The sequence below is a fragment of the Mustela lutreola genome, chromosome 2, assembly GCF_030435805.1.
Source record: "Mustela lutreola isolate mMusLut2 chromosome 2, mMusLut2.pri, whole genome shotgun sequence".
Lineage (NCBI taxonomy): Eukaryota > Metazoa > Chordata > Mammalia > Carnivora > Mustelidae > Mustela > Mustela lutreola.
In genome coordinates, this window is record NC_081291.1 from 30,316,363 (window position 1) to 30,340,432 (window position 24,070).

Here is a 24,070-nt window from a genome sequence, read left to right on the forward strand (position 1 = left end):
AGAAAAATTCTCCCTCTCCAGGGAGTTTTGGTCATTGAGCGGACTAAGGAGACCCTGATTCAGAGCATCTTACTCTGTGACTGTCTCCATTTTTTTTTTTCCTTCTTCTTCTTCCTTTTTTTCCCCCCATCTGTGAAATGGATAAGAAATTCCGAGATCATTCCCTGGGAGTTTTCATGATTTAGAGTGAACCAGAGCTTGAGAACATTCTACAGCTAGATTGTGCTAATTTATTCAAACTAGTGTTTTTGACTTGTTTTTCCAACAGGAACGTGAGGAAATAATTCACATCATATAATCTGAACTTTATGGAAGCAGTGGAGGAAGTCATTCAAGTTTTTTTTTCTGAGATTCACTTTGTTCCCCTTCCCTTCCATATTTTTGCAGTTGCCATCCTTCTGAAGGACGACTATTTTGTAAGTGGTGCTGGCCTGCCTGGCAGATTCAAAGCCGAGAAGGTGGAATTTCACTGGGGACACAGCAATGGCTCTGCGGGCTCAGAACACAGCATCAACGGGAGGCGCTTTCCTGTCGAGGTGAGAAGGCATCGAGATGTCAAGTGTAGCCTTACTTTGGGTCCTCATATTAGTCAGATGCTTTGTCTTTACCCCCAGTGACTTTGTGAATGAAACTTATAGTGTCCATACCTTTGTCTCTGGAAACTGTTTATATACAGCGTGACAGGTGTACATTCCTCCTCAAGCTTCTTACCTTTGTTTGACTGGAGAAGCGTGGGGAAGTCAGCAGCCTTGTGGTTTTGAGTAGACTCACCCCTGGCCAAGGATTTTCAACCATTTGTTTCATCTGGCACAATTTCTTTACTCTGTTTTTCAGAAGTCCCACTTTCTAAAGGTGAAATTCTGAATGAAACTCAGGTTACTGTTTTCGCCCTTTAGAAAAGAGAAAAGTTAGTTGATACATGAAGAGGCATCTCAGAACCTTCTCTCGGTGGGGAAGCTGTAGTAAGGTTTGTTTGCTCCCTGCAGCTGTCGAGAAAGAGGCTGTGGCCATTGGTGGTATGACTCTCAGTTAACACTGCTGGGATCAATGGTGACATTTTGCCTTTCCTGTGTCAGTTTTCTCAAATAGCCTTGCTGCTAGACAGAAGAAAGGTGTGGGTACAAGAGACGGTTTGTATCTTTTTGGTGAGGTCGGGAGGGAGAGAGCAAGACTCCAGATTCCTTCATTAGTGTTGGTTGGGGCGGTGCACCTTTTCCATTGCTAACCTTGTTTTTACCTTTTACCATCATCAGAATGGGAATTTTCTTTTGTTGGTGCACATGAATTTGTTAGGTTTGGTTCTTTTATGTGGTGAGCTTTACACATTTGAGGAAGAACTAAATGGATGTTCCTTCAAGTGTATGATTGGACTCAAATATGGAACAGCAACTCTTAGTGTGTTATAACTTCTAGTAAGTCATGACCTACTTTGATTATCTGAGGAATACTTGAGATCCCCTCCATATAGGGAAAACACAGATGTACACACAGATTTGCACGTAGTTTATAGGGCTTCATCATTCACCCTAGTTCCTCAAGCCTATTTTGGACCATTTAGGCATCCTTGAAGCATAAGTGAAGAATCCTCACAAGATGAGAAAATCAGTAGTATTTCTTTGTCTAGAGATGCCTTTACTCATGTATAAATTTGTTTCTTATCTGTGATTGATGGAGAAAGCTGAGATAACTATTCTGAGAAAATGCTTCACATTTTTTTCTCCTTCAACTGACAATTTCCCAGTATTAAGATTCTTCTGTCTGTGGGACTTCTTGTACTCGTTACACTAGTTAAAGGTCTCCTGAGAAGGGTTTTTGCTAATGGGCTCTCATCCTCCTTTTGTACTAAATGAATCACTTCTTAGAAATCATAGCTTTATTGGTACTTAGAAAACTTGATTCCTAGAAGCAAAATTATATCATCTTTCTAAAAGTTTCAGGTTTCCCTCAGTTCTTTCTGACCAGTTCCCATTGACAGTGCGAGTTGAAGGGACAGTTGGCGTCCAGCTAGTTTTTCTCAAAAGCCTCTTTATCTCAGAATCAGGCTGCTATTTGTTCATCTAGTGTTGTCCAAACAAAAGACCTGTGCTTTGAAAGATTGAAAACTTGTTTTGGCAGTTGCCTTGGTAAATACGAAGAGCTCTAGAGATGGGACCTGGGAACTTCTGCATCATTCTTAATTATATCCCTTAATGTGGTGAAGGGCCTGTCTCCTTCTCTTACTCCATTCATATTTAGAAAAATGCATAGACTAGATGCATATTCTTTTAAAAAGTTACTACCTTAAGTGAATATTTCAGTTTTCTTTTACTCAAAGAGTGCCCTGAAATTCAGAAGCTATTTCAAAATGGCAGCTATAATGCACAGACTTATTGTTCTGCCAAGTTGTTTGAATTTATTTATTACTTAAAAGTAATGTCAGATGGTAAGGCTGCTTGTATTAATTGGATTCCTCATCGAGGCCCATCTGGTTTGTAACTTTTTTTTTTTTTAATGTGATAAACATGTTAAATTACTTACTGGGTGTATTTGAGGAACTTGGAATTTCAGAGACCAAAGGTAACGGGATCAAATTTAACTTTAAAATATGCAAGGAAAAGTTGCTCACTTTTGCCCAAAACATGTCTGTAATATTTTGTGTTCACTTGCTTTATTGGAGCTCTTTATCAACAGGAACTCTCTCTGGTGGTCTTAGAGTTTGAACATCTCAGACTTGGTTTATTTCATTCTGTATAACTATGTTGCTTTCTAAGAAATTAAAATGAACGTAAAAAGGGTCGCCTGGGTGGTTCAGTCAATCGAACCTCTGACTCTTGATTTGGGCCCAGGTTATGATCTCAGGGTCATAGGATCGAGCCCTGAGTCAGGCTCCATGCTGAACACAGAGTCTGCTTGAGATTCTTTATCTGCCTTCTCCCACTACCCTCACGCTCACTATCTCTCAGTCTCTCTCTGTATAAAAAATAAAATAAACCTTTTTAAAGAATGAAAGTAAAAAAAATTGTTATATATCATGGGGTCATTTATCAGCATCGGGGACACTTCTTTTCTGTCTTGTGTACAGAGTCAGAGAAGAGTCATGGTTGAAGATTGCACTGAGATTGGCAAAGCACAGCACTGGTTCTCAACTAGAGACCGTGTGCTCTACCCATGGGGACATGATGCATTTTCAGGGGCCATGTTTGGTTGTCACTCGTAGGGGGCAGTGGTATGCTCCTAGAATCTAGTGAGTAGAGATGCAGTTAAACCTCCAGGGATGTGGATAAACCTCCAGTTCATAAGGCAGCCCCCAGACAAAGAATTATCCTACCCAAAATGTCACTGCTGTGAGACTTTGGAGCAGAGAACGTGTATGTTTCGTTGGAATTGAGCCTTCCTTTACCTGTGTGGCATCACTTTGAGGATGTTTGAATCCTTGGATCTCCCTGCTTGAGAGGTTGTCCCATCTTCTTATGGATTTCAGAGAGGAAATGTACCTGGCCTGATGGGTGAGAACATTGCTAGTCTTGGTTCCTTGAGGTTCCACTTGAGGTTAAGTCATGACCTTGGGTATGGTACGCCTCAGTGCTCCAGCTCTGCAAGCTGAATTGTAAGCATAGCCCTGCAAGAATGTGGTCCTGCTCCCCAAGGGTCAGTGGCAACAAGCCCAACGTGGTCAGTTTTGCTGCTTCCTGGGAATTCCTCTGAGGTCACCTATAACAACTTCATACACATCCAGAGATTCGACCTCCCCACATTTTCCTGGCTGGGATCCTGGACTTGTTCTTAGAGTTTGTACACTTAAAAACATCCCATCTAATAGAAAAATAAGAGCCCTTCAAAAGTGGCTTTCTTTACAGCTCAATTTAAGTTAGGAAACACTCAGAATTGAATTGCAATGCCATGCCTAGGCATGTAGACCCAATTTCGATCCTCAGATGCCCTCCCCTCCTATCATGCGGCTTTAGTTCTAGCCGAGCAACAAATGTTTCTTAAGTACCTACTGTCATGTAGGCTCTGGGTTATAAAAGTGAACCAGAAAGGCAGTACCTTTAAGGTATTTGCACTCTGGTAATGAAACAGAAATTGGGCAAGCAGTCACATACAGTTGTGTTATATCAGTTGTGATACGGTCTCTGAAGAAGGGTGTTTTGTCATGAGATGTGGAAGACTTATAGACAGGCATTTATTAAGCTGTATTTATTAAGTGATATTTATTAAGATGGAAGACATGAGTTGGATCCTGCTCATAGAACAGGGGCATGCAAAGGCCCTGAGGCAGGAGATACTTGGTAAGTTGAAGGAGTGAAGGATCATTGGGGGTTTTGATAGGCAGGATAGTGGCCCTTCAAAATGTCCACTCACCCATCCCTGAATCCTGTGAATATATGTATTGCCTTACATGGCAAAAGGGGTTTTTTAGATATAATTAAGTAACCATAAAGTGAAAAGGATTAGAACATGCCAGTGATTAAAACAGTGGTAGGTCCTGTTCCCGTTCTTCCATGGCCATTTGATTTTGTATTACCTCTATGACCACAGTTGTGTATGGCAGCTTCTACTGTATCCTAAGTTTTCTCTCTGCCCCTGCTCACTCCCTGTTCTGTGATTGGTAACCTAAACAAAGGTTTGTGTAACACTAATAGGATTGAATCATGCGGTATTTTCACTACTAACTGAAGCTGGAGTTAATGCAAAGAGAAATCTCTGGATGAAACCTCTGATAGCTCCATTAAAGTGGAGGTTCATTGCATACTTGTTGTCTGAGGTAATTAAAATCCTGTTTATTACAATAAGAGATTGCAGGAGTTGTTGATCAGACTTATTGCTACTTTATGAGTTGAAGTCTTCAATAAGCTTAAAGATCCAAACTGATTGTGTGTGCCCTTTCCAGTGAAACTCACAGCTGGTTCATTTCAGCCCTGCTTAGAGCATCCTAGCAAGTGAAAAGGAGCAAAGGCATTTTTCCTAATAATACACCATGTACACATTACCATATGGTACAAGACTGCAGTCCCTTAGCTGAAACTCATGAGGCCAGAAGTTTCAGAATTGAGTATTTTTTCTGGAAAGGTATTACGGTGCATATGCTGTACGTATTACTGCGGACACATAGTGGGGTCTGGCACTCTACTCCTTGGACGCATCAGTAATCCTGCAACACACAGATGAATATTCATGCTAAGTGGGGAATCTCGGTATTCTAAATGGCTTCCCATCAGGTTTTGCCACCAAATTAGTTTTTGCCCTCAATTCATAAATAATAATAATAACAAATCACCTTTGGTCTTAGAAGCTTTTGAGATTTCATCATCACTGATGAAGAATTCATGGATCTGTGTTGTAAAACTAGATCCGTAGCATGGCTCCCCTGGTTTAGGTTCCTAAGAACATGGGTTAGTTGCAACCGTGACACAAACACACTGGATTATTTGTCTCCCCAGTGGGTCCAGCAGGTGCAGGAACTATCCGGTGGTAGTGTACGGCCTTCTTAGAGTTAATTTTTGTTCGGGGGAGGGTAAGCATATACTAGTTTTAGGCTGACCTTGCTCTGTGATTCTTCCTCATTTTAACATTCTGCTTAAGCCTGCAGTTGTCTTCAGTATCCACATCTTTGGGCCTGTTACTTTGACCGGTTCCTGTCTTCCCTCCTGTCCGCCTAGCTCCCATCTTTTTGCCTAGAGTCAGGCTAATGTTAACACCTTTCATTTTGTGAAATGGATCTTGGTTCTTTGAGTGTTTCTATTTATTACGCTCCGCTTAGACATGTATATTTCTACTGGGCCCCTAGATTATGTTCCCAGTGATTTGCATCTGCCTTGTCGCTCTCCACTCTTGTGCAAGCATGGTAGGCTATGACGCAACTCAGATGTGGGCCAGTCTACCAGAGGCTGAGCTCCCATAGCGACCCCTGACTTCCGTAGCCTGGTATTCTGGGGCACGGACTGAATGTTCAGGTTGGCTGGCACTCCTTTATGGAGTCATCCTTTTCTACTGGAAATAAATTTAGATACAAAACACCTTCCTGAAGGTGTATTTTATATAATGGCCAATTTTAAAGGCTTGTTTTCCATTAAGGAAATCTGTTTACCTTTATTTAACTCCGTTTTTTCCCAGACTGGTATAAGCCCAGTGTCCCACTCCCCTCTCAGTTTAAGTTGGCATTATCGCTCTTTTGGAAATGAGATTTATAACTTTCTGCTGTCCTCTATTCTGTCCATATCCCTTGTAAGAAATGGAGGGATGTCTGAGTGATGCAGTCAGTTAAGCTTTTGACTCTTGGTTCTGGCTCTGGTCATGATCTTGGGGTTGTGAGATCAAGCCCCACATGGGGCTCCATTCTTGGCACAATGTCTGCTTAGCATTCTCTCTCCCTCTCCCTCTGCCCATCCTGTTCTTTCTCTCTCTCTCTCTTTCTCTGTCTCTCTAAAATAATCTTTAAAAAAAAAAAAAAAAAAAGAATGGTTTCCCGTTCAAATAAATGTTTCCAGAAGACACCAGTGATGATTTTGATTTCACTTATCTTGAAAATTATAAAACTAATTCGCCTTGTTCACAAAGCAGTTGTCGTTATAAACTCAATAGTGTCTCACTTTGTCTGTCATTAGAGAGAGCTGTCATTAAGGGAAGTTGAGGGGCACCTGGCTGGTTCAGTCAGCAGAACATCTGACTCTTGATCTCAGAGTTGTGAGTTTGAACCCCACATTGGGTGTAGAGATCATCTAAATAAATAAAACTACAAAAATAAAAGAAGGAAGATTGAGATGTTTTCTATTAAAAATAAGTTTTGCCACTCATACTGTTTCTTTCACCCTGCCTTCTACTTGACTGAAATTCCTGGAATTATTGCAGTTTCTCTGAAAAATTGCTTTGTTCCTGGAGAGTCCTTTGTGGTTATGCTAAAGGCACTGCCTGTTTCCCTTGTCCTTGCTCCTAATGAACACTGGAAGTGTCAAGGACGCTGTCCCTGGTTATCTGGTGTTTGCTGCTTTGTGGTGGGGCCGGTCGTGTTTTTCTTTGTAGTGACTTCCATTAAATAGTGACGGAATTGTCTGAAATATAATCAATGACTTTACTGAAATAAAGATCCCATTTTAGAGTAGAATGTTTCATCCTTTGCTAGTGAAATACTTGTTTTCCATCTGGCTGATCTTTTATGTGTATGTCCTGGGTTAATTAAGGGGAACATATGAAGGGGCCCTAATACTTAGCGTAAGCTTAGTGGTGAAGTAATGCCTCATTGTACGAAGCCAGGGAACTGATTTGGCAAGGCAGAAACAGCCTTGGCCCCTGGCTGCCATAATGTCCCACAGCACCCATCACACAAAGTCTTCCTTAGATGTGAACTTGGCTCGGGGCTGTTTTGATGGTGTATTGCTGACATGTGGTGTGCTGATACTGGATTGGATTATACTGAGAATCACAGAAAAGCAGATGACGGTGTGAAAAGAAAACCCAGTTAAATTGGAGATTATTTCGGTCTAAAAACTTGATGACCCCAGGGGAACCCTCAGACAACCAAAAAGAAGGCAGAGAGGTGATGGTAACGGTGTTGAAGGTGGTGCTGGTGGTTGAGATGGTGATGATGATGCTGTAGACACCATTTAATAAGCATTGCCTGAGTCAGGAATGTTCTAGATGTTACCTCATTTAATTTTCTCACCTGCCCTATGAGAGAGGTACCCTAAGTATGGGACAGCTGAGCTTCTGGGAAGGTAAGTGGCTTGGCTGAGGTTCACAGTCAGGACTTCAGAATCTAGACTTCAGTGTCTACCAGATCTTAACCAGCTTTCTTTTTAATTGGATAAGTCATTTCCTAGTTTTTCCTTGTCATTGCCTTAGGTTGTTTTTAGAATCACTGATGCAGTAGAAATAATTTTGCTGGAATTGTAACTGCTATTTATTGGATAACAGGGACGGTGGGAAAAGGATCAAAGGACTTCGTATGTTCAAAGTAGCTGAACCAGTAGTAAAACATACAGTGAGGAGAGGTGAGGGGAACTGGAAATGCTGTCAGCTCTTTGCCTAGAGATATGGTAGGAAACTCTACACATTTTATCTGGATCTGCCACTTCTGTCTATTTTTTTTTTTTTTCACTTCTGTCTATTTTTAATCACGTAGAACAACACTGAGAGAAAATATAATCGAGCCATTCGTTGTACTTTTTAATTTTTGGCAGCCATATTAAAAGAGGTAAAAAGAGGGTGCGTGGGTGTCTCAGTTGGTTGGGTGTCCGCCTTTGGCTCAGGTCATGATCACAGGATCCTGGGATCGAGTCCCTGGTTGGGCTTCCTGCTCAGTGAGGAGTGGGCTTCTCCCTCTGTCCCCTGTCACATTCATGCACCTGTGTGTGCTCTCATTTTCTCTCTCTCTTGCTCTCTCTCATGCAGATGTGTGTGCAAAAATAAATAAATAATTAAAATCTTAAAAAAAAAAAAAGAGGTAAAAAGAAACAAGTGATTTTACTTGAGTTGAATAATTCATTCTATTTTATGCAATTTGTGGTATATAATTGTTACAAAATCAATTAAATTTCAGTTGATTTTAACAATCTATTATTGTTGCCCTAATACATCAAAATATTACGGTTTCAACACATAATCAAATAAACAATTATTTCTGAGCTATTTTCATTCCTTTTTTTTTTTTTAATTTTTTTGCACTCCTTTTTTTGTACTATCTTTGCAGTCTGGTGTGTATTACACACTAACAGCACATCTTAATTTAGACTGGCCAATTTTCAAATGCTCAGTGCCACACACCATACCTGAAACATGCAGATGTGAGGGCTCCAGGCCACTCATGGACTTTAGATGATAAACTAGCCAAAGGACTGACAAAAATTCTCTAGGAGGACTTTTTATGCCGAATCTGTAGTAATTTTCACGTATGTTTTTCTTCCCCCAACCAAACAATAGATACTATTAGCTTTGCGTTGTGATCTGACCTGGTTGGCGCAAGTCTTCACCTAGATGTGATGCCAGCATTTTTTTTTCTGAGTAAGCTTTCAGTAGTTTCCCATTTATTTGCTTGTTTGTTTATTCATTTATTTATTTATTTATTTATTTATTTATTTAAAGACCATTTGTTCCCAGGACTTTGGACACTGTTTTTCTCAGAATCTATTTTCCAAGCTGAGGAACTCAAATAAAACCCGCTCAGGGAGACCTTTGTGCACCAATGGTAGAGACCTCCGGCGGCTAGATCAGATAGATTGTAAATTCAGGGTCAGGAGGGTTTATGGACATAAGGCTCAGAGACACCCCTCCACACCCCCACCCCTGCACTTGTTTTGTTTTTCCCCTGTCCTGTCAAAATTTGAGCAGGAAGGTTTCAAGCCATCTTAAATCTAAAGCCTTTAGCAAGTTCTTTAATGCCACTGACACTCAGAAAGAACAGTGAGGAAGATTTATAAGGATTGAAAGAAAGTCTATTTCCCCTTTGAATCCCCAGCATAGAATTTCATAGATTTCCACCCCCCATCCCCACCCTTTAATAGAAAGGAGAGGAAACTTCCTGAAGCTTCCCTTCCTGGTTGTAAGGCCTGGCACTTTGTTGAGCGGAGATATAGCTTTGGGTACATTTACTATGACATAGGGAGACCAGCTGGGCAAATTCACCAAAACCTTATTTTACTTAAAATTAAAAATTTCATCTCTTGAATGTTTGAGGATGTCTTAGAATACAGGGCTTTAAAACTCAGGCTTTAGAGATATTTGGGTTAATAATGAAATGACTCCTAAATCCCACCTCTTACTAGGTAGAGCTTTGATTTCTGAATCACCCTATTAAAACCTTTACTGCATTTATAAAGTTCAGTATTTCACGGAATCTTCTTACTGTATGCCTCGGTGTCCACTGGTCCCTGATCAAAGAAGGCCAGGGGTGAAAGAAAACTCATCCTGCTACTTCCTGCCACTTCTCAGCCTGTTTCTGCCTTTAAATTTGCTCAAGTCTCTGACTCTACCTCTGATCACTTTATTTATTCATATTTATTTATCAGCAAGGTAATTGTGGAGTAAACATCAGAACCATATAGCAGCCCTGGTACATTTTCAGGACTGCATTAGTTAGTCTAAATGCTCTGTACAAAAAGTATGTGTCAGATATATTTAGGAAATGCTGCCTACTATACCTTTCTCTTGGAGCTTGATCATGGGTTAGCATAGTAAAATTATTAACAAAAACTCCAGCAAGGGAACTTGTTCAATTTGCATGTAACAGGAATCTCCCAAACTCACTTGACCATTTTGTTTTATTTTGTTTTATTTTAATTGTAATTTCCTGAGAGGCGATTGATAAGGAGAATTTCCTGCATCCACATAATTCAGTGGGGAGCTCTTTTCCGTACCTTGATGCTATATATAATGTTTAAATTACATTCTTACACTCTTCATTCATTTCTAAATTATCAACAGCATTCATTCAGTTGATGAATAGAGCCTTCTCTGTGTAGGCCAAAGAATGCCCTGGCCTCAGGCAGCTTTTATTTCAGTAGGTGCTAAGGCCCTGAGGCAGAAGCATGCTCTGCAGGTTCAAACAACCAAAGGGTAGAGTGATAGTGCAGTCAGCAAAACAGTGGTCTGGATGATATGAGTCATGGGGGACCATGGACAGCTCTGTGACTTTTATTCCAAGTGAGGTGGAAAGCCTTTGGAATGTCCTTAGCAGATAGTGGACATTACCTGCCTTATGTTGTAGAAGGATCCTTCTGGCTGCACTTGACCATAGCAAACACCTGCAGACACTGAATTCAGAAGGTGATTATGATATTTCAAGAGGGGTGATGGTGGCCTGTGCTAGAGATGGATATATGGAGAAGAGGTCAAATTCAGATTATTTTTAGGGAAGGACATGCTAAGCAAGAGAGATAAGACAGGGAAGCTTTTCCCTAGTGATAAAGTTTGTATTTCCTGTTGAAAAAAAAAAAAGGCAATTTTAGGATAAAAAAAATCATGAATCGTTGACCAGTCTGCAATATTTTATAGCATTTCATTTCATTTTTAAAAAATTCTTTTAAATTGTTGGGACGCCTGGGTGGCTCAGTGGGTTAAGCCTCTGCCTTTGGCTCAAGTCATGATCTCAGGGTCCTGGGATCGAGCACTGCATCAGGCTCTGCTCAGCGGGGAGCCTGCTTCCCTTTCCCTCTGCCTGCTTCTCTGCCTACTTGAGATTTCTCTGTGTGTGTCAAATAAATAAATAATAAATAAATAAAAATAAAATAAAATCTTTTAAAAAATCTTTTTAAAAATTAAAAATAAAATAGAAACAGCTTTCTGCCTACTTGTGATCTCTCTCTCTGTCAAATAAATAAATAAAATCTTAAAAAAATTCTTTTAAATTGTTGATTATGTAATAACCCAAATTTTTTAGTGTTGTGGATTATAGACCAGTTCTGATTACATGCTATCTCTTGTACACCAAAAAAGAATGTGAGGGCAGTTGGGTGACTCAGTGGGTTGAGAGTCTGATTCCTGGTTTTGGCTCAGGTCATGGTATCAGGGGTCCTGGGATGGAGCCCTGCATTGGGCTCCATGCTTAGGTGGGAGTATGCTTCAGGATTCTCTCTTTCTGCTCCTCCCCACCTCTAAAATAAATCAGTCAGTCTTTAAAAAAAAAGAAAAAAAAAGAAGAAGAAGAAGAATGTCCCATAGTGAACTGATGAAACACAAAGTAATAAAACAAAGCCCCTTTTTAAAGTCTTGCTTGGAGTTAATAGATGTAAGTGCTTCACGCAGGACTGGGCACAGGCTAAGAGCTCGCTCAGTCTTAACTGCTGGTATTGTGTCCACATCCTCTACTTAAATTGGGAAACACATCCTCAGTCCATCTATTTATTTTCTTTGCTACAGTTTTCACCCTGGTTCTTTGCTACAGTTTTCACCGTGTCCCCCTTTGACCATTGCTACAGATTCCAGAGAGCTCTCTCTTGGCCCCACCACTCAGTCCTTATCTAGTAACCAGCGTTCTTCAAAGCACTTGAATCGCATTATGTTTTTAAAAAATCTCCCAGTGGTTTCCAGTCACATGTTGAATAAATCCAAAGATCCCACTGTACCCTACAAGGCCTTACCAGATGTGGCTCCTACTCCTCCCACCCCTTTCTCCCGACCTCGTTTTCAGTGGGTCTAGAATGTTCTCTCCCCTATTATCTCTTCTTGTGGCTCATTCCTTTCTAAATCCTACCCATGGTGACATCCCATGCTCTCTCCTCTTAACTCAGTTGCTTTGTTTCCTATTACCCAGCTTCATTTTCTTCGTAGCACCCATCACTTTTTGAAATTACTTATTGATTTGTTTACTTGTTTATTAACTTGCCTCCCTCACCCCTACCCCCCCTGCATGGCATGTCAGCTCCTGGAGGGGAGGGGGCCCTGTCTGTCTTGTTCACTGCTGAGTCTTTGCTGTTGATGGATACAGTCTTATAAAAGAGTCAGCAGCGATACGTATTAAGGAACCAGCATTCTCGTAGTGTATCCTCATCTTGTCTCAGTGGCTTTAAAGGGTAAGGAGCTCGAAATCCCGTGAAGAAAAACCTGTAATTCATTCATAAAAAGGACATTTAAGGAAGCAAATCCTCCCCTAAAACTACCTCTCGTATTAAGGGCGTGAAAGACCCAAATAAATTAGTTACTCCCAAATAAACCCATTCATCCTGTTGCCTAATGCTGTGAGGCTGAGGGTTAGTCGTGCAGCTCACAAAAATGATCTTTTTAAGGTCTGTTCTTCCAGAGGGTAGCTCTTATATTAACAACCATTACATCTACATATCAAGACAGATTGTTCCAATTAGTCAATGAGGTCCAGGTTTTTGAGAGCTGTTAATATGTACATGAGCAATTACTGTAGCAGAGTTAAAAGGCGTGCCTTTGGGAATTTTAGATTGAGATTATCAGTTTCATTCATGAGCTAAGGCAGGAGCCCTGAGAGTTATGTGCTGCATTTCTCTGCAGATTCGTTCGCTAGAAGGTTCTCTAATGCCTATACATAAAATTTTATGAAGTTGCCAGTTTCCTGTCCTCTGCCCTGGTCTCACCCCATCTCAGACGAGTGCCTGCCTCTGTAATCCTTGAGAACCATGCATTTTGATAAGCACTCGGGACCTTCATAGTGAAGAAGACAAATAAGTCCTTGACTTCATGATACCCAAGAGACCAGCAGAGTGGATCTTTTTAAAAAAAAAAAAAAAAACATAATAATGTATTATTTGCCCCAGGGGTACAGGCTTGTGAATCATCAGGCTTTCACAATGCACAGCACTCACCATAGTACACACCCTCCTCAATGTCCATCACCCAGCCACTCTATCCCTATCCCCACACCCCCAGCAACCCTCAGTTTGTTTTGTGAGATTAAGAGCCTCTTATGGTTTGTTTCCCTCCCAGTCCCATCTTGTTTCATTTTTTCCTTCCATACTTGCCACGACCCCCCACACTGCTTCTCAGATTCCTTCTATCGGAGAGATCATAGGATAGTTATCTTTCTCTGATTGACTTATTTCACTCAGCATAGTACATTTTAGTTCCATCCGGGTCATTGCAAATGGCAAGATTTCATTTCTTTTGATGGCTGCATAGTATTCCATTGTCTATATACCCTGCATCTTCTTTGTCCATTCATCTGTTGGTGGACATCTAGGTTCTTTCCATAGTTTGGCTATTGTGGACATCACCAGGGTGGATCTTAACCAGAAGTTACTTCAAAATCGAGCAGGCATTTAAAACTTTTTTCTAAAATCAAATTTATATAGTTCTCATTCATTCCTTACTACTGGTGGATGGAAACAAAACAAAACAAAAACACTAATTATCAGTCCACTTTTCCACATTCGGATAAAATGTTCTGTACTCCTCACTTGAACACCATACTCTCCACTGTGCTCAGAGTTGCAGCGTTTGCTAGAATCTGATGATTTATGCAAGAACTGGGTTTGGAGTCAAATAATAGATGATATGTAGTCTCTGGGAAGTGGCTCCCTCTTTCCTATAGACCAGTCTGTTTAAATGATTGAGGCTAAGTCAGTGTCAAATGTGCCTGAAGTTCCCACATTTGAATTAAGATATTGTTGCCTCTTCAAATGGTAACACAAGGGAAAGGACAAAATATGAGCATTTTATCTCTGTTGAACACATTAATAAAACTCATCAGATCCACTTCTCATTTGGGTGGGAAGTAGACTCTGAGGGGACACAGCAGGCTGGATGAGACACTAACCAGGGAAGAACGAGGCCCCAGATACCGTGTAAATGAGGATGTGGACTGTGGAGAGAAACCTTCAGATCTTGAAGACACATTGGATTGATCTACGCTGGTATTCGAGTCGGCCTCATCTGGAGAGTAGATGATTAACACCAACCATGGTGTGTAGATAGAGCGTGATTGCGGGTCTCGAAATTTTGAAAGGGGTTCTTGTGGAAGAAGGAATCCCCTTAGTATTTGGGGGTGCAAAGTGAAACCAGGACCTATAGAAACAGACTCTACTGAAGAAACTGGTTACAGCTGGGGGATAGCACTCTGGCCACATAATTCAGAAGAAATTTTCAAAATCACATTCCCCCAGTGCCTCGGGGAACCTCCTGCATTATGTGTGGAAAAGGAGATGTTCCCCCCTTTTTTTTTAATTAAAAAAAATTTTTTGGGGGGCGCCTGGGTGGCTCAGTGGGTTAAGCTGCTGCCTTCGGCTCAGGTCATGATCTCAGGGTCCTGGGATCGAGTCCCGCATCGGGCTCTCTGCTCGGCAGGAAGCCTGCTTCCCTCTCTCTCTCTCTGCCTGCCTCTCCATCTACTTGTGATTTCTCTCTGTCAAATAAATAAATAAAATCTTAAAAAAAAAATTTTTTTTTTGTTTTTTAATTTATTTAACAGACAGAGATCACTAGTATGCAGAGAGCCAGGCCGAGAGAGGGGAGGAAGCAGGCTCCCTGCCAAGCAGAGAGCCTGATTCAGGGCTCAATCCCTGGACCCTGGGATCATGACCAGAGCCAAAGGCAGAGGCTTTAACCCACTGAGCCACCCAGGCGCCCCATGTTACCCCATTTTGATAGTTCTTCTATAAAACGACTCCTGGGTAAATAAGGATCGGTAGCTCTTCAAAGGGTACCCACTGTGTCTACTTAGAGACTTCTGTAAACATGGCATCATTTAATCATCATATATTAGAAACATCTTTCCATAAAAACCGCGGTTAGGAATCAGAATCTCTTCCTCTCAGATAAGAAAATTGAGCTAAGAGAGTCATTGTGAATGAAATCTCAGAGCCTAACACTGCATTTTAAGGAGTTTTGTGGTCTGAGATTAGGTGCCATGTTCAAGTGACCACAGAATGATCCCTGTTAACCATGTTGAACTATTTTCTTTCAATGTTTGGCAGAGGATGGAGGAGGTGGGAAATAAAGCTATAGTCACTATTGAAGTGAATCATAGCCTGTTCATCACTTCACATGTTATGAATGTTTTCCATATTTTGAAAGATTCTTCATTCCTTCAAAAACAGATTCTTCATTTGTTCAAAAACAAATTCTAATTTTCTTACTTGAACCTTGCTATAGTCTACAAATTTTTCAGAATTGACAGATTTTACTTGAAGATCAGGGAAGAAAATAACAAGACAGTGAGTAATTTAATGTCATTTCAGAGACCTCATTTTTTCTAAGCAGGAGCAGGTACAAAGGCAGCATATGAAAACATAAAAAATAATTTTTTCTCAAATTGCAAATAGTTTCATAGTCTTTTGATTATAGAAGTAATATATGCTCATTATAAAATAATTCAAACAACATAGGAGCTAAGAAGAAAGGACATGTTTCTCTCTCCCTTTTTTTTTTTTTTTAAAGATTTTATTTACTTATTTGACAGAGATCACAAGTAGGCAGAGAGGCAGGCAGAGAGAGAGAGGGAAGCAGGCTCCCTGCTGAGCAGAGATTTTTTCCCCATGCTGGGGTTCAATCCCAGAACCCTGGGATCATGATCTGAGTAGAAGGCAGAGGCTTTAATCCACTGAGCCACCCAGGCGCCCCAGGGCATGTTTCTCTTGCAACTACATAATCCTCTTTAGAAATGCCAGTATGCACATAGTTTTGCAGGGTCATCCCCACTTACTAGATGATGGAGGTCTTCCACTGTCAGTAAGTAGCTATCTGCATCATGATATTTAAATGCTGCATCACTGAGGGTCTGAGCTGGTTAACCAGAGTTCGACTCTCATCACTGACACTTAAGAGCTGTGTGACTTTGGGCTTTAACCTGTTCCTTTATCTGTACACTGACATTTAATACTACCTTCTACTTCATGAGACTTTTTGGAGGACCTAAAAATATGATATTTATGAAGTGCGTAGTTGAGTATCACATAGTGGGTTGATAAATTTTTGCCTGTATGGTGTGGGTATCACATAATTTATTTTAGCAATGTCTCATTAGTGGACATTTGGGCTGCTTCCATTTTTCCCTATTTTAACTGTCACAGCTCTATAGACCATGCATTTGGGATAAACTGAGGTTTTCTGGGGATCAGCCATATGACATGAGGTGAAAGGTAGGAATTATCTAAAATGCTTTTTGGATTGTTGACCTTTGGGAATATAAACCAATATTAGTCAGAACTTCCAGCTTTTTTCCAAACAAGCTGGAAATCTCCATTTGTATTCATCTGTGTACTACATCCTTTATATAAAATAAACTATCTTGGCTTTCACAATATACTGGTGGGCTAGAACTGGTGATCAATTAGAGTTTCATATCCAGGGTACTTCATCTCAGAGCTAAAGTTTATTGTGTTACAGCTCATTGTGTCTGCCTTTTACCTTCATTATCATTCAGTAAGAATGTTAGAGATGCAAAGTGACTGGGTGGCTCAGTTGGTTATGCCTCTGACTCTTGATTTCAGCTCAGGTCCTGATCTCAGGGTCTTGAGATCCAACCCCACACTGGGTTCGCACTGAGCAGGAAGTCTGCTTAAGATTCTCTCTCCCTTCCCCTCTGCCCTTCCCCCACCCCTCCATCTCAAAAAAAAAAAAAAAAAAGTTTAACATGCTATACAAAATCTGTATGGTATTATATGATAATATAATTTGTTGGCTTTCTATACTAATTTTGAAACTGTAATAATTACTTTCCCCACCAGGATGTAAGTTCCTAATATGGGCCTAATAAACTTCCTGAAGTTTAGGTGTCTTTTCCTTTCTTTCCTTTTCATTTTTCTTTTTTTCTTAGATCTAGGGCTTCATTTAGACTCTGGTATTGTATTCTGTGCTCCCCTGAATGCCTCTCCAAAATAGTAAAGAATCTGGAGAGAAAGGAACAGATTTTTAGTTCATATAGGACTAATTTGTCTTCTACTTTCTAATGTACAGAATATATAAAGTTTACGTAAAATTTTATTCGTAACCTCATTACTAGTCTTATAAATTTTCTAGAGTCCTGAAGGCTCACAGTGAAGGCTGTCGTGTCTATTCTACCAGCATCAATGAGCATGGACCATCACTGTCTTGTTAATTTCTATAACCTCACTGCCAGGCACAAAACCTTGTACTTTGCAGGTGACCTATTTTAGTTTCTTGTAAAATAAAGGAATGCATCCACAACTCTCTATCTTAGTTAACTGAGACACATAAGGAGCCTCCAGCTCAGGTTCCCAAGAACTAGCTCAAAAAATGTTCTATCTTTTAGTGAGATCTGGTCCCAGGGCCAGCCCCTGGCATACCAGAATCAGTATTGATCGTCATTTTGTTTTGACATATTGACTGGCAGGCACAATGCTTGTCACCTTCTGTTGGCTCAGGAGAGGGTGGAAAGTTCAGAAGGTCTTACCCAACAGGCTTTGTTCAATTTAAGTAGCTTACAGTGTGAACGATGGAGGTGGAGATGAAAACTGGCAGGGAGCTGGGATTTGAATAGGACCTTCAATTTATTTGACGTGTCTAATGATCTTATGAATGGGGATGGTTTTTGGTGATAGGTGATAGGTAGAAAGATTGGTTTGGGGACTGATAGAGTCTTGGGTGGATTAGTAAATCGATTTGCTAAGAGCTAAAATGATACACTTTTTAGGTCTGAAATTCACCCCAGCAACTGCTTAAGATAACAAACCTAGTGGCACTAGCATTTCAAAGGCATTTCGCAGAAGCTGTAAGTGGCTTTTCCGTGGAACTAATATTTCTGCAGAAATAAAAGCTATTATTTTTGTTCATAAAAATAGGCAATTGATTGCTTGGTGATATATTGTTTATCTGAAGCCTCTTATTTTTCTTGGCTGTTCTTTTTTTTTTTTTTTTTTTTAAAAGACTGTTCTTCAGCCTTATTGTATGTTTATTAAAATAATATGATAAGTAAATTCAAAACAAAACAATCTCATTATTTGGGAAGATACTCCACTAATTAATTAAATTTGACCTCAAAAGACTGCAGCTTTACTTTGCTGCTACACATTTGTGGTTAAATTACCTTTTCTAAATAGTTTAATAGAACAGAAAATAACAATAACAATGCCTGTTTTCTATTTAGTAAATTATACCTCCATGTTATATTTACATACAACCCTGAGTCAGTCTCAGATAAGAATATATTAACAAGCAGGTGTTAAGGTTTTTGCCTTCATATTCCGTCTGGAAACCAGAACTTCCCTATACTAAAGATCGAATTGATCAAAGTCATTTACAATGACATTCACCTCAGCTGTCCATTAGTGCTACTAATATAAATGTACATTTTCCCAGTGTGCAGCCATTTGGAAATTTTAGCCAAAGACTCCCTCCTCCCCCACCCTGGTCTCTTCCAGTTCTCTTTATATCTTCTTGATGGAATTTCTCCAGCCATTTTTCTTTTTCTTCTTTTTTTCTTTTAAATGTCATTTTTATTTTTTAGTAATCTCTACCTCCAATGTTGGGTTTGAACTCACTACTCCAAGATTAAGAGTCATATGCTTTTCCCACTGAGCCAGCCGGGTACCCCATATTCAGCCATTTTTCTTTAGTTATTAGTAAGGGCTCCATCTGGTTTGGAATGTTTCTGGTTGTGTTAATGCATTTCTGCAAGTATTGTTTTTGAATATGTATTACTTTCTACTCTCTCCATCATCCTTGGATAAACACACAAAAAACACACAATCAATTAACAAAAAACAAATAATCATTTCTAGGCATGGTTACTAAAAAATAACTAAAATTTCTGAATTTTAGATGGCATGAAAATCTGCTCTTTTCAACTGATATGGAAACCCAGAGAGACTGACTGTTCTGAGATCCCAGGGCCAACTTTGGCACTACCAAGTCTTGCATATGAAGAAGTTAAAATCTTTTTTCTTGGTCTTTGGTAAACATTAAGGAAGGCACTGGTTAGTGTGTTTTAGAACATATTAGAACCTGAGTAAATGCAAGGTTTATTGGAAAATACAGACAAGTTTATAAGACAATGTGGGCTCCTGAGTGGCACAGTCAGTTAAGCATCTCACCCTTGGTTTTAGCTTGGGTGGTGATCTCAGGGTTGTGAGACTGAGCACCATGTTGGGCTCCTCGCTTAGCTTGGAGTCTCCTTGAGATTTTTTTCTCCTTTTGCTCCTCCCCCATACAGACATGGGCTCTCTCTCTCTCTCTCAAATAAATAAATAAGTCTTTTAAAAACGATTACAAACTGGGCGCCTGGGTGGCTCAGTGGGTTAAGCCGCTGCCTTCGGCTCAGGTCATGATCTCGGGGTCCTGGGATCGAGTCCCGCATCGGGCTCTCTGCTCAGCGGGGGGCCTGCTTCCCTCTCTCTCTCTCTCTTTCTCTGCCTGCCTCTCTGCCTACTTGTGATCTCTGCCTGTCAAATAAATAAAATCTTTAAAAAGAAAAAAAGTAGGTCAATATATTAAATAAAAAAGATTACAAACTGGACAATAATTCTTTAATGACAGTGTTATTAACTTCATTACTATTGGGGAATACTTGAATCCTCAATGTAAAACTTATCTTAGGACATATCATAATTGTCTTTTCAGACATGAAAAGGTTCAAAGAAGTCTAAGTGTGGTCATTATTGAAAAGACAAATGAAATAAGGTTGTTATAAGAGAGACTGTTTACTGGTACCCACCAACCCTTTCTAAGTATTAACTTTCACCATTTTCCAAATGCTTTGTACCTTAATTCAGTACTTTGGTTTAACAGAAACTAGTGGTAGTAATGAATGAATTTCTTTTTTTATCAAGACACTGTAACTGGGATGCCTGGGTGGCTCAGTTGGTTAAGCGTCTGCCTTCAGCTCAGGTCATGATCCCAGAGTTCTGGGATCAAGTCCTGCATGGAACTTCTTGTTCAACAGGGAGCCTGCTTCTCCTTCTGCTGCCCTTCCCCCTGCCTATACTCTCTTGTGCTCTCTCTGTAGCATATAAATAAAGTCTTTAAAAAAAAAAATGTTTCTAAGACACTGTTACTGATCCTCTGTGTCTCCATCTTTCCATGATGTAATTTGTTTTGGCAATAGCTATAATGTCCACTACTTTATCTTTGTGGTGTGTTTGCTAGAAGAAAGTTATAGGACGTACACCTTTTGGAATGCCAGGAACTTCGAAAGAACATTCGGTTCTGTTACTGTCATAGTAACAGATTTCCCATTCCATCAGACTGAGGTAGCCTGCCCCACCTGCATTTCAGCAGATGGAATGGGACATGGACTCAAATCAGAGTTGAACTGACTTTCATTAGCTGTGTGTGGATTTTCCACTTTACCCTGTTCTCTGGAATCTTTAAACTCAGTGTGTCTGATAAATGATTTAGGCCTGAATTCTCATTACTGCACTTAGGATCGTGAATTAGGCTTTGCTTTGTGGGTTTCTTTTTGTTTGTTGTTTTTTGGATGGGTTGTTTTGGGTATTTTTCTGTTTTTTGTTTTTTGTTTTTGACAGGAGATTTTCCTATTTGCCAGTATCCATTACTTACCATGTTTTCAGTACTATCGGTCTTGAAGAGTGGATTCCTACCTTTGTCATGAAGACCTACTCTTAGAGCACTTTCTCGTTGTTTATTAGATCAAGTGTGATCTTCCTGGAGTGTGAAAGTCATGCTTGTGACCCCAGTTAGGAGGGAGATGTTTATGTAAGAAGCTGGGAGTTAGACCAGAAGGTTTTTGTATGTGGGCAGTGATGCCAGAGTTAGATGCTGTAACAGAGAGTGGGATGCAGCAGTAAAAATTTTTAATATGTGGTGTCTTAGCTGTCACTACCCACCTCTGCATTTAAGAGAAGAGTGTATTGTAAAAAAAAAAAAAAAATTATAGGTCTGAATGCATATATATAGCAACACACATATTCTGGATACAGATGCACTAACGTTATCATGGGGAACTCTGCTTCACGTTTTTGCTTAGGCCTTTGAGAGTTTAGTCATGTGTCCCTGGCAGAAGCACGGGGAAGTGGTCTCACTGTCGGGTGTGTATGTGTGCTGCTCCTACCTGCAATTATTTTTTAGGACTTCTCAATTCAGTATGATGGAAAACCACTTTTTTCTAGTTCTTTTGAGGACATTTTTCCTATATTACAGTAACCAAATTTTCATCTATTATATTTGAATTGAGATGACCTGGTTTTAAGTTACTAGGACTTCAAAAGGGAGCCCAGATTTTTGTTTTCCTGACAAATGTAAAATATAACCATTCTGGGGTAATTTCTTTCCCCTTTGAATTCTTTTCATAAGACCTCAATTATTCTAATGTTTTTTCCCTTCAGTATCTACCCATCCTTAAAAATGAAGTTTCAGAACAACCCTCTTTAGAGCAATGTAAAAATTGCCAGTGTTTTAGCATAGAGGCACAATAAAACCAATCTGATTGGAAAAAGAATAGTTGGATTAGGCTTTGTAGAATCTTTGGTGATAACCTAATTAATTTTTATACGAGTTATAAGTGAAAACCTCAAGCATTCTCTTCCCTAAGTATTGGCTTTTAAAAGGCAAAACCGTTTTTATATTCGTTCTCATATATTACTGATATATTTATAATCACAGGTTTTTCAGAAAGGTTAAAAGGAATTGCAATGCTGTATTGTCATGATCCTTAAATGATTTCTTTTTCAATAGGACATGTTATTAAAGAAAAAAATGATTTTGCAACCCATGCATTAAAGAATGCAATGCTATCTGTCTTAAGACTCAGTAATCAATGGTGTAAGTGAGGCCAGTTTATTTCTCATGGATTTACTAGCATCGCTGCATAAATAGCCATAATGGAATTGATCCGTTAGGCTGAAGCAGCTTTTATCACATACAAGTGTTTGATGATGACTGTGTTAAACGTTGGCCTTTGATTAGCTGTAGTCCTTCTTGGATACGGAGGTTTTGGAAACCTCATACTTAAAAGATTGAAAACATGTCATTTTTGGCATACAATTTTTTTTTTCACATTAACTGCTTACCCGTGCGTCTTACTTCCTAGGCAAGTCCTTATCTTGCAGGTATCTTTTCTGTCACTTGGTAGAGTTATGGTTTCCACTGGCACACCCTTTGCGCTCACCTCAGAGACACAAAGAACAATGTGAATAAGCTCCAAAGATTTGAACTTGGACATGGACCTGGGTTGGAATGGCAGCCCCTAGGCTCCTGCCGGCATGATCTGGACACATAACTTGACTTCTGCAAGTCTCCTTTTTCTCATCTAAAAAATGGGAATGAAAGTACATAGAAGATTACTGTATAAAACAGAACAAGTATGTGGTGATGGTACTTGGCAGCATGCCCAACATACAGACAAATACATGATAATGACTGTTACTATTATCAGCTCTTCTTACTACTACCGAGTTGAAACAAGTCTTGTGCGCAGCCATCACTGAGAGTCAGCATGGGTATTGCATTCTCTTGGGGAAAATTTAAATTCTTTTTTTTTTCCCTATTATTGTAGTGTTTCCCCTCCCCCAGCCCAAGAGCTATTTAATAGGGTAAATTGGGGGTGGTGCTCATTGTATTAATCCAAAATGGGTTTTCTAAAAAAAAAAAAACAAAACAAAAACAAAAATGGGTTTTCTGCAAAAGATTTTAAACAATCACTAATTAATAGAGCAGAAAAGACCTGCCTTCTGGGCAGACCCAGCTCTGAAGAGCATTGTGAGGGTGAGGACATCTGTCTGTATCCCATCAGGGGCCCTGACTGTCCCCAGAGCCTTCTCTTAAGGTGGCTTTCACTGCCTATACTTTATTCTGATTCTGGTTGTAGAAGGTGGCTGACCTCACCTTAGAGCCACACTGTCCTGCGGCCAGCCACCTTCCTTCCTCCCCCTTCCCCCCTCCAGACCCTAGCTCCTGGGAGAAGCGGTTTTCACCCAATGGGCTTGTGTCTGAGTAAATCAGCTCCCCAGACATCCATTCAACAGAGTCTTTAGATGTTCAGGATCTTTTGCCTGCTTAAGACTAATTTGTTCCTTACCTGAAAAAGCCGCTCTACCGTGCTAAATCTAATGTCTCCAAATATTTTCAAGTGCCAATTCATATTTTAAGCCAAGCAACTGACAAAAATTTACCTGTAGGCTAGCTTAATCTGATTTTAACATAGTCAGAGACCTAGCCAAAGAAATAAACTTTCTTCGTGAGCACAGATTTCCAAATCTGTCAAAAAAATGTGCCCCACAGCCAATGTCACATTTCTTTTATTTATTTATTTTTTAAAGATTTGCTAAATGAGCGCCCAGGGAATATGTGTGTGTGTGTCTATAGGACAAGACCAGGGGTTAGAAGAGAGGCACATTTTTGTGTTTCAGTAAGTAATTTTCCTTGTTATAATAAAAAATCACATCCCTTGTTGGAAATCTGGTTGGTGCCCAAATGCTCCGGGCAAGTGTTTGCAACTCGTGATTATTTATTCCCCAGATCTTTTTAGATGTGCTATGTGTGAATCAGCTCAGCCTGCATTTAAGACTTGAAAAATGTTCTTTAGGATTCCTTAGTATCAAAGCATCCATTAATTACTGAAAGGGTAAGTCAGTGGCTTACTGGAAGTCAGAATCTGCTTGGTTCTTTGTTCTAAAGGGGAGAAAAGGAGTCCTCCCTAGAAAGGAGAACCACTTTTAACGATACCTTTTAATATCCTGTTGAAAGATAGGCTTTTTTTTGGATATAAGTTCTTTCAAAGTGG

General features: G+C 39.9%; 1 protein-coding gene across 5 annotated transcripts in view; it reads left to right on the top strand.

Annotated features, from left to right (window-relative positions):
* Positions 1-24,070, top strand: part of PTPRG (protein tyrosine phosphatase receptor type G) — a 703,069-nt gene that overhangs the window by 420,578 nt on the left and 258,421 nt on the right. For all 5 annotated transcript variants that reach the window (XM_059161377.1, XM_059161376.1, XM_059161378.1 and 2 more), the window contains one exon: positions 388-536. In XM_059161377.1, coding sequence (XP_059017360.1) covers positions 388-536 — 149 coding nt within the window. The remainder of the gene's footprint in view (positions 1-387; positions 537-24,070) is intronic.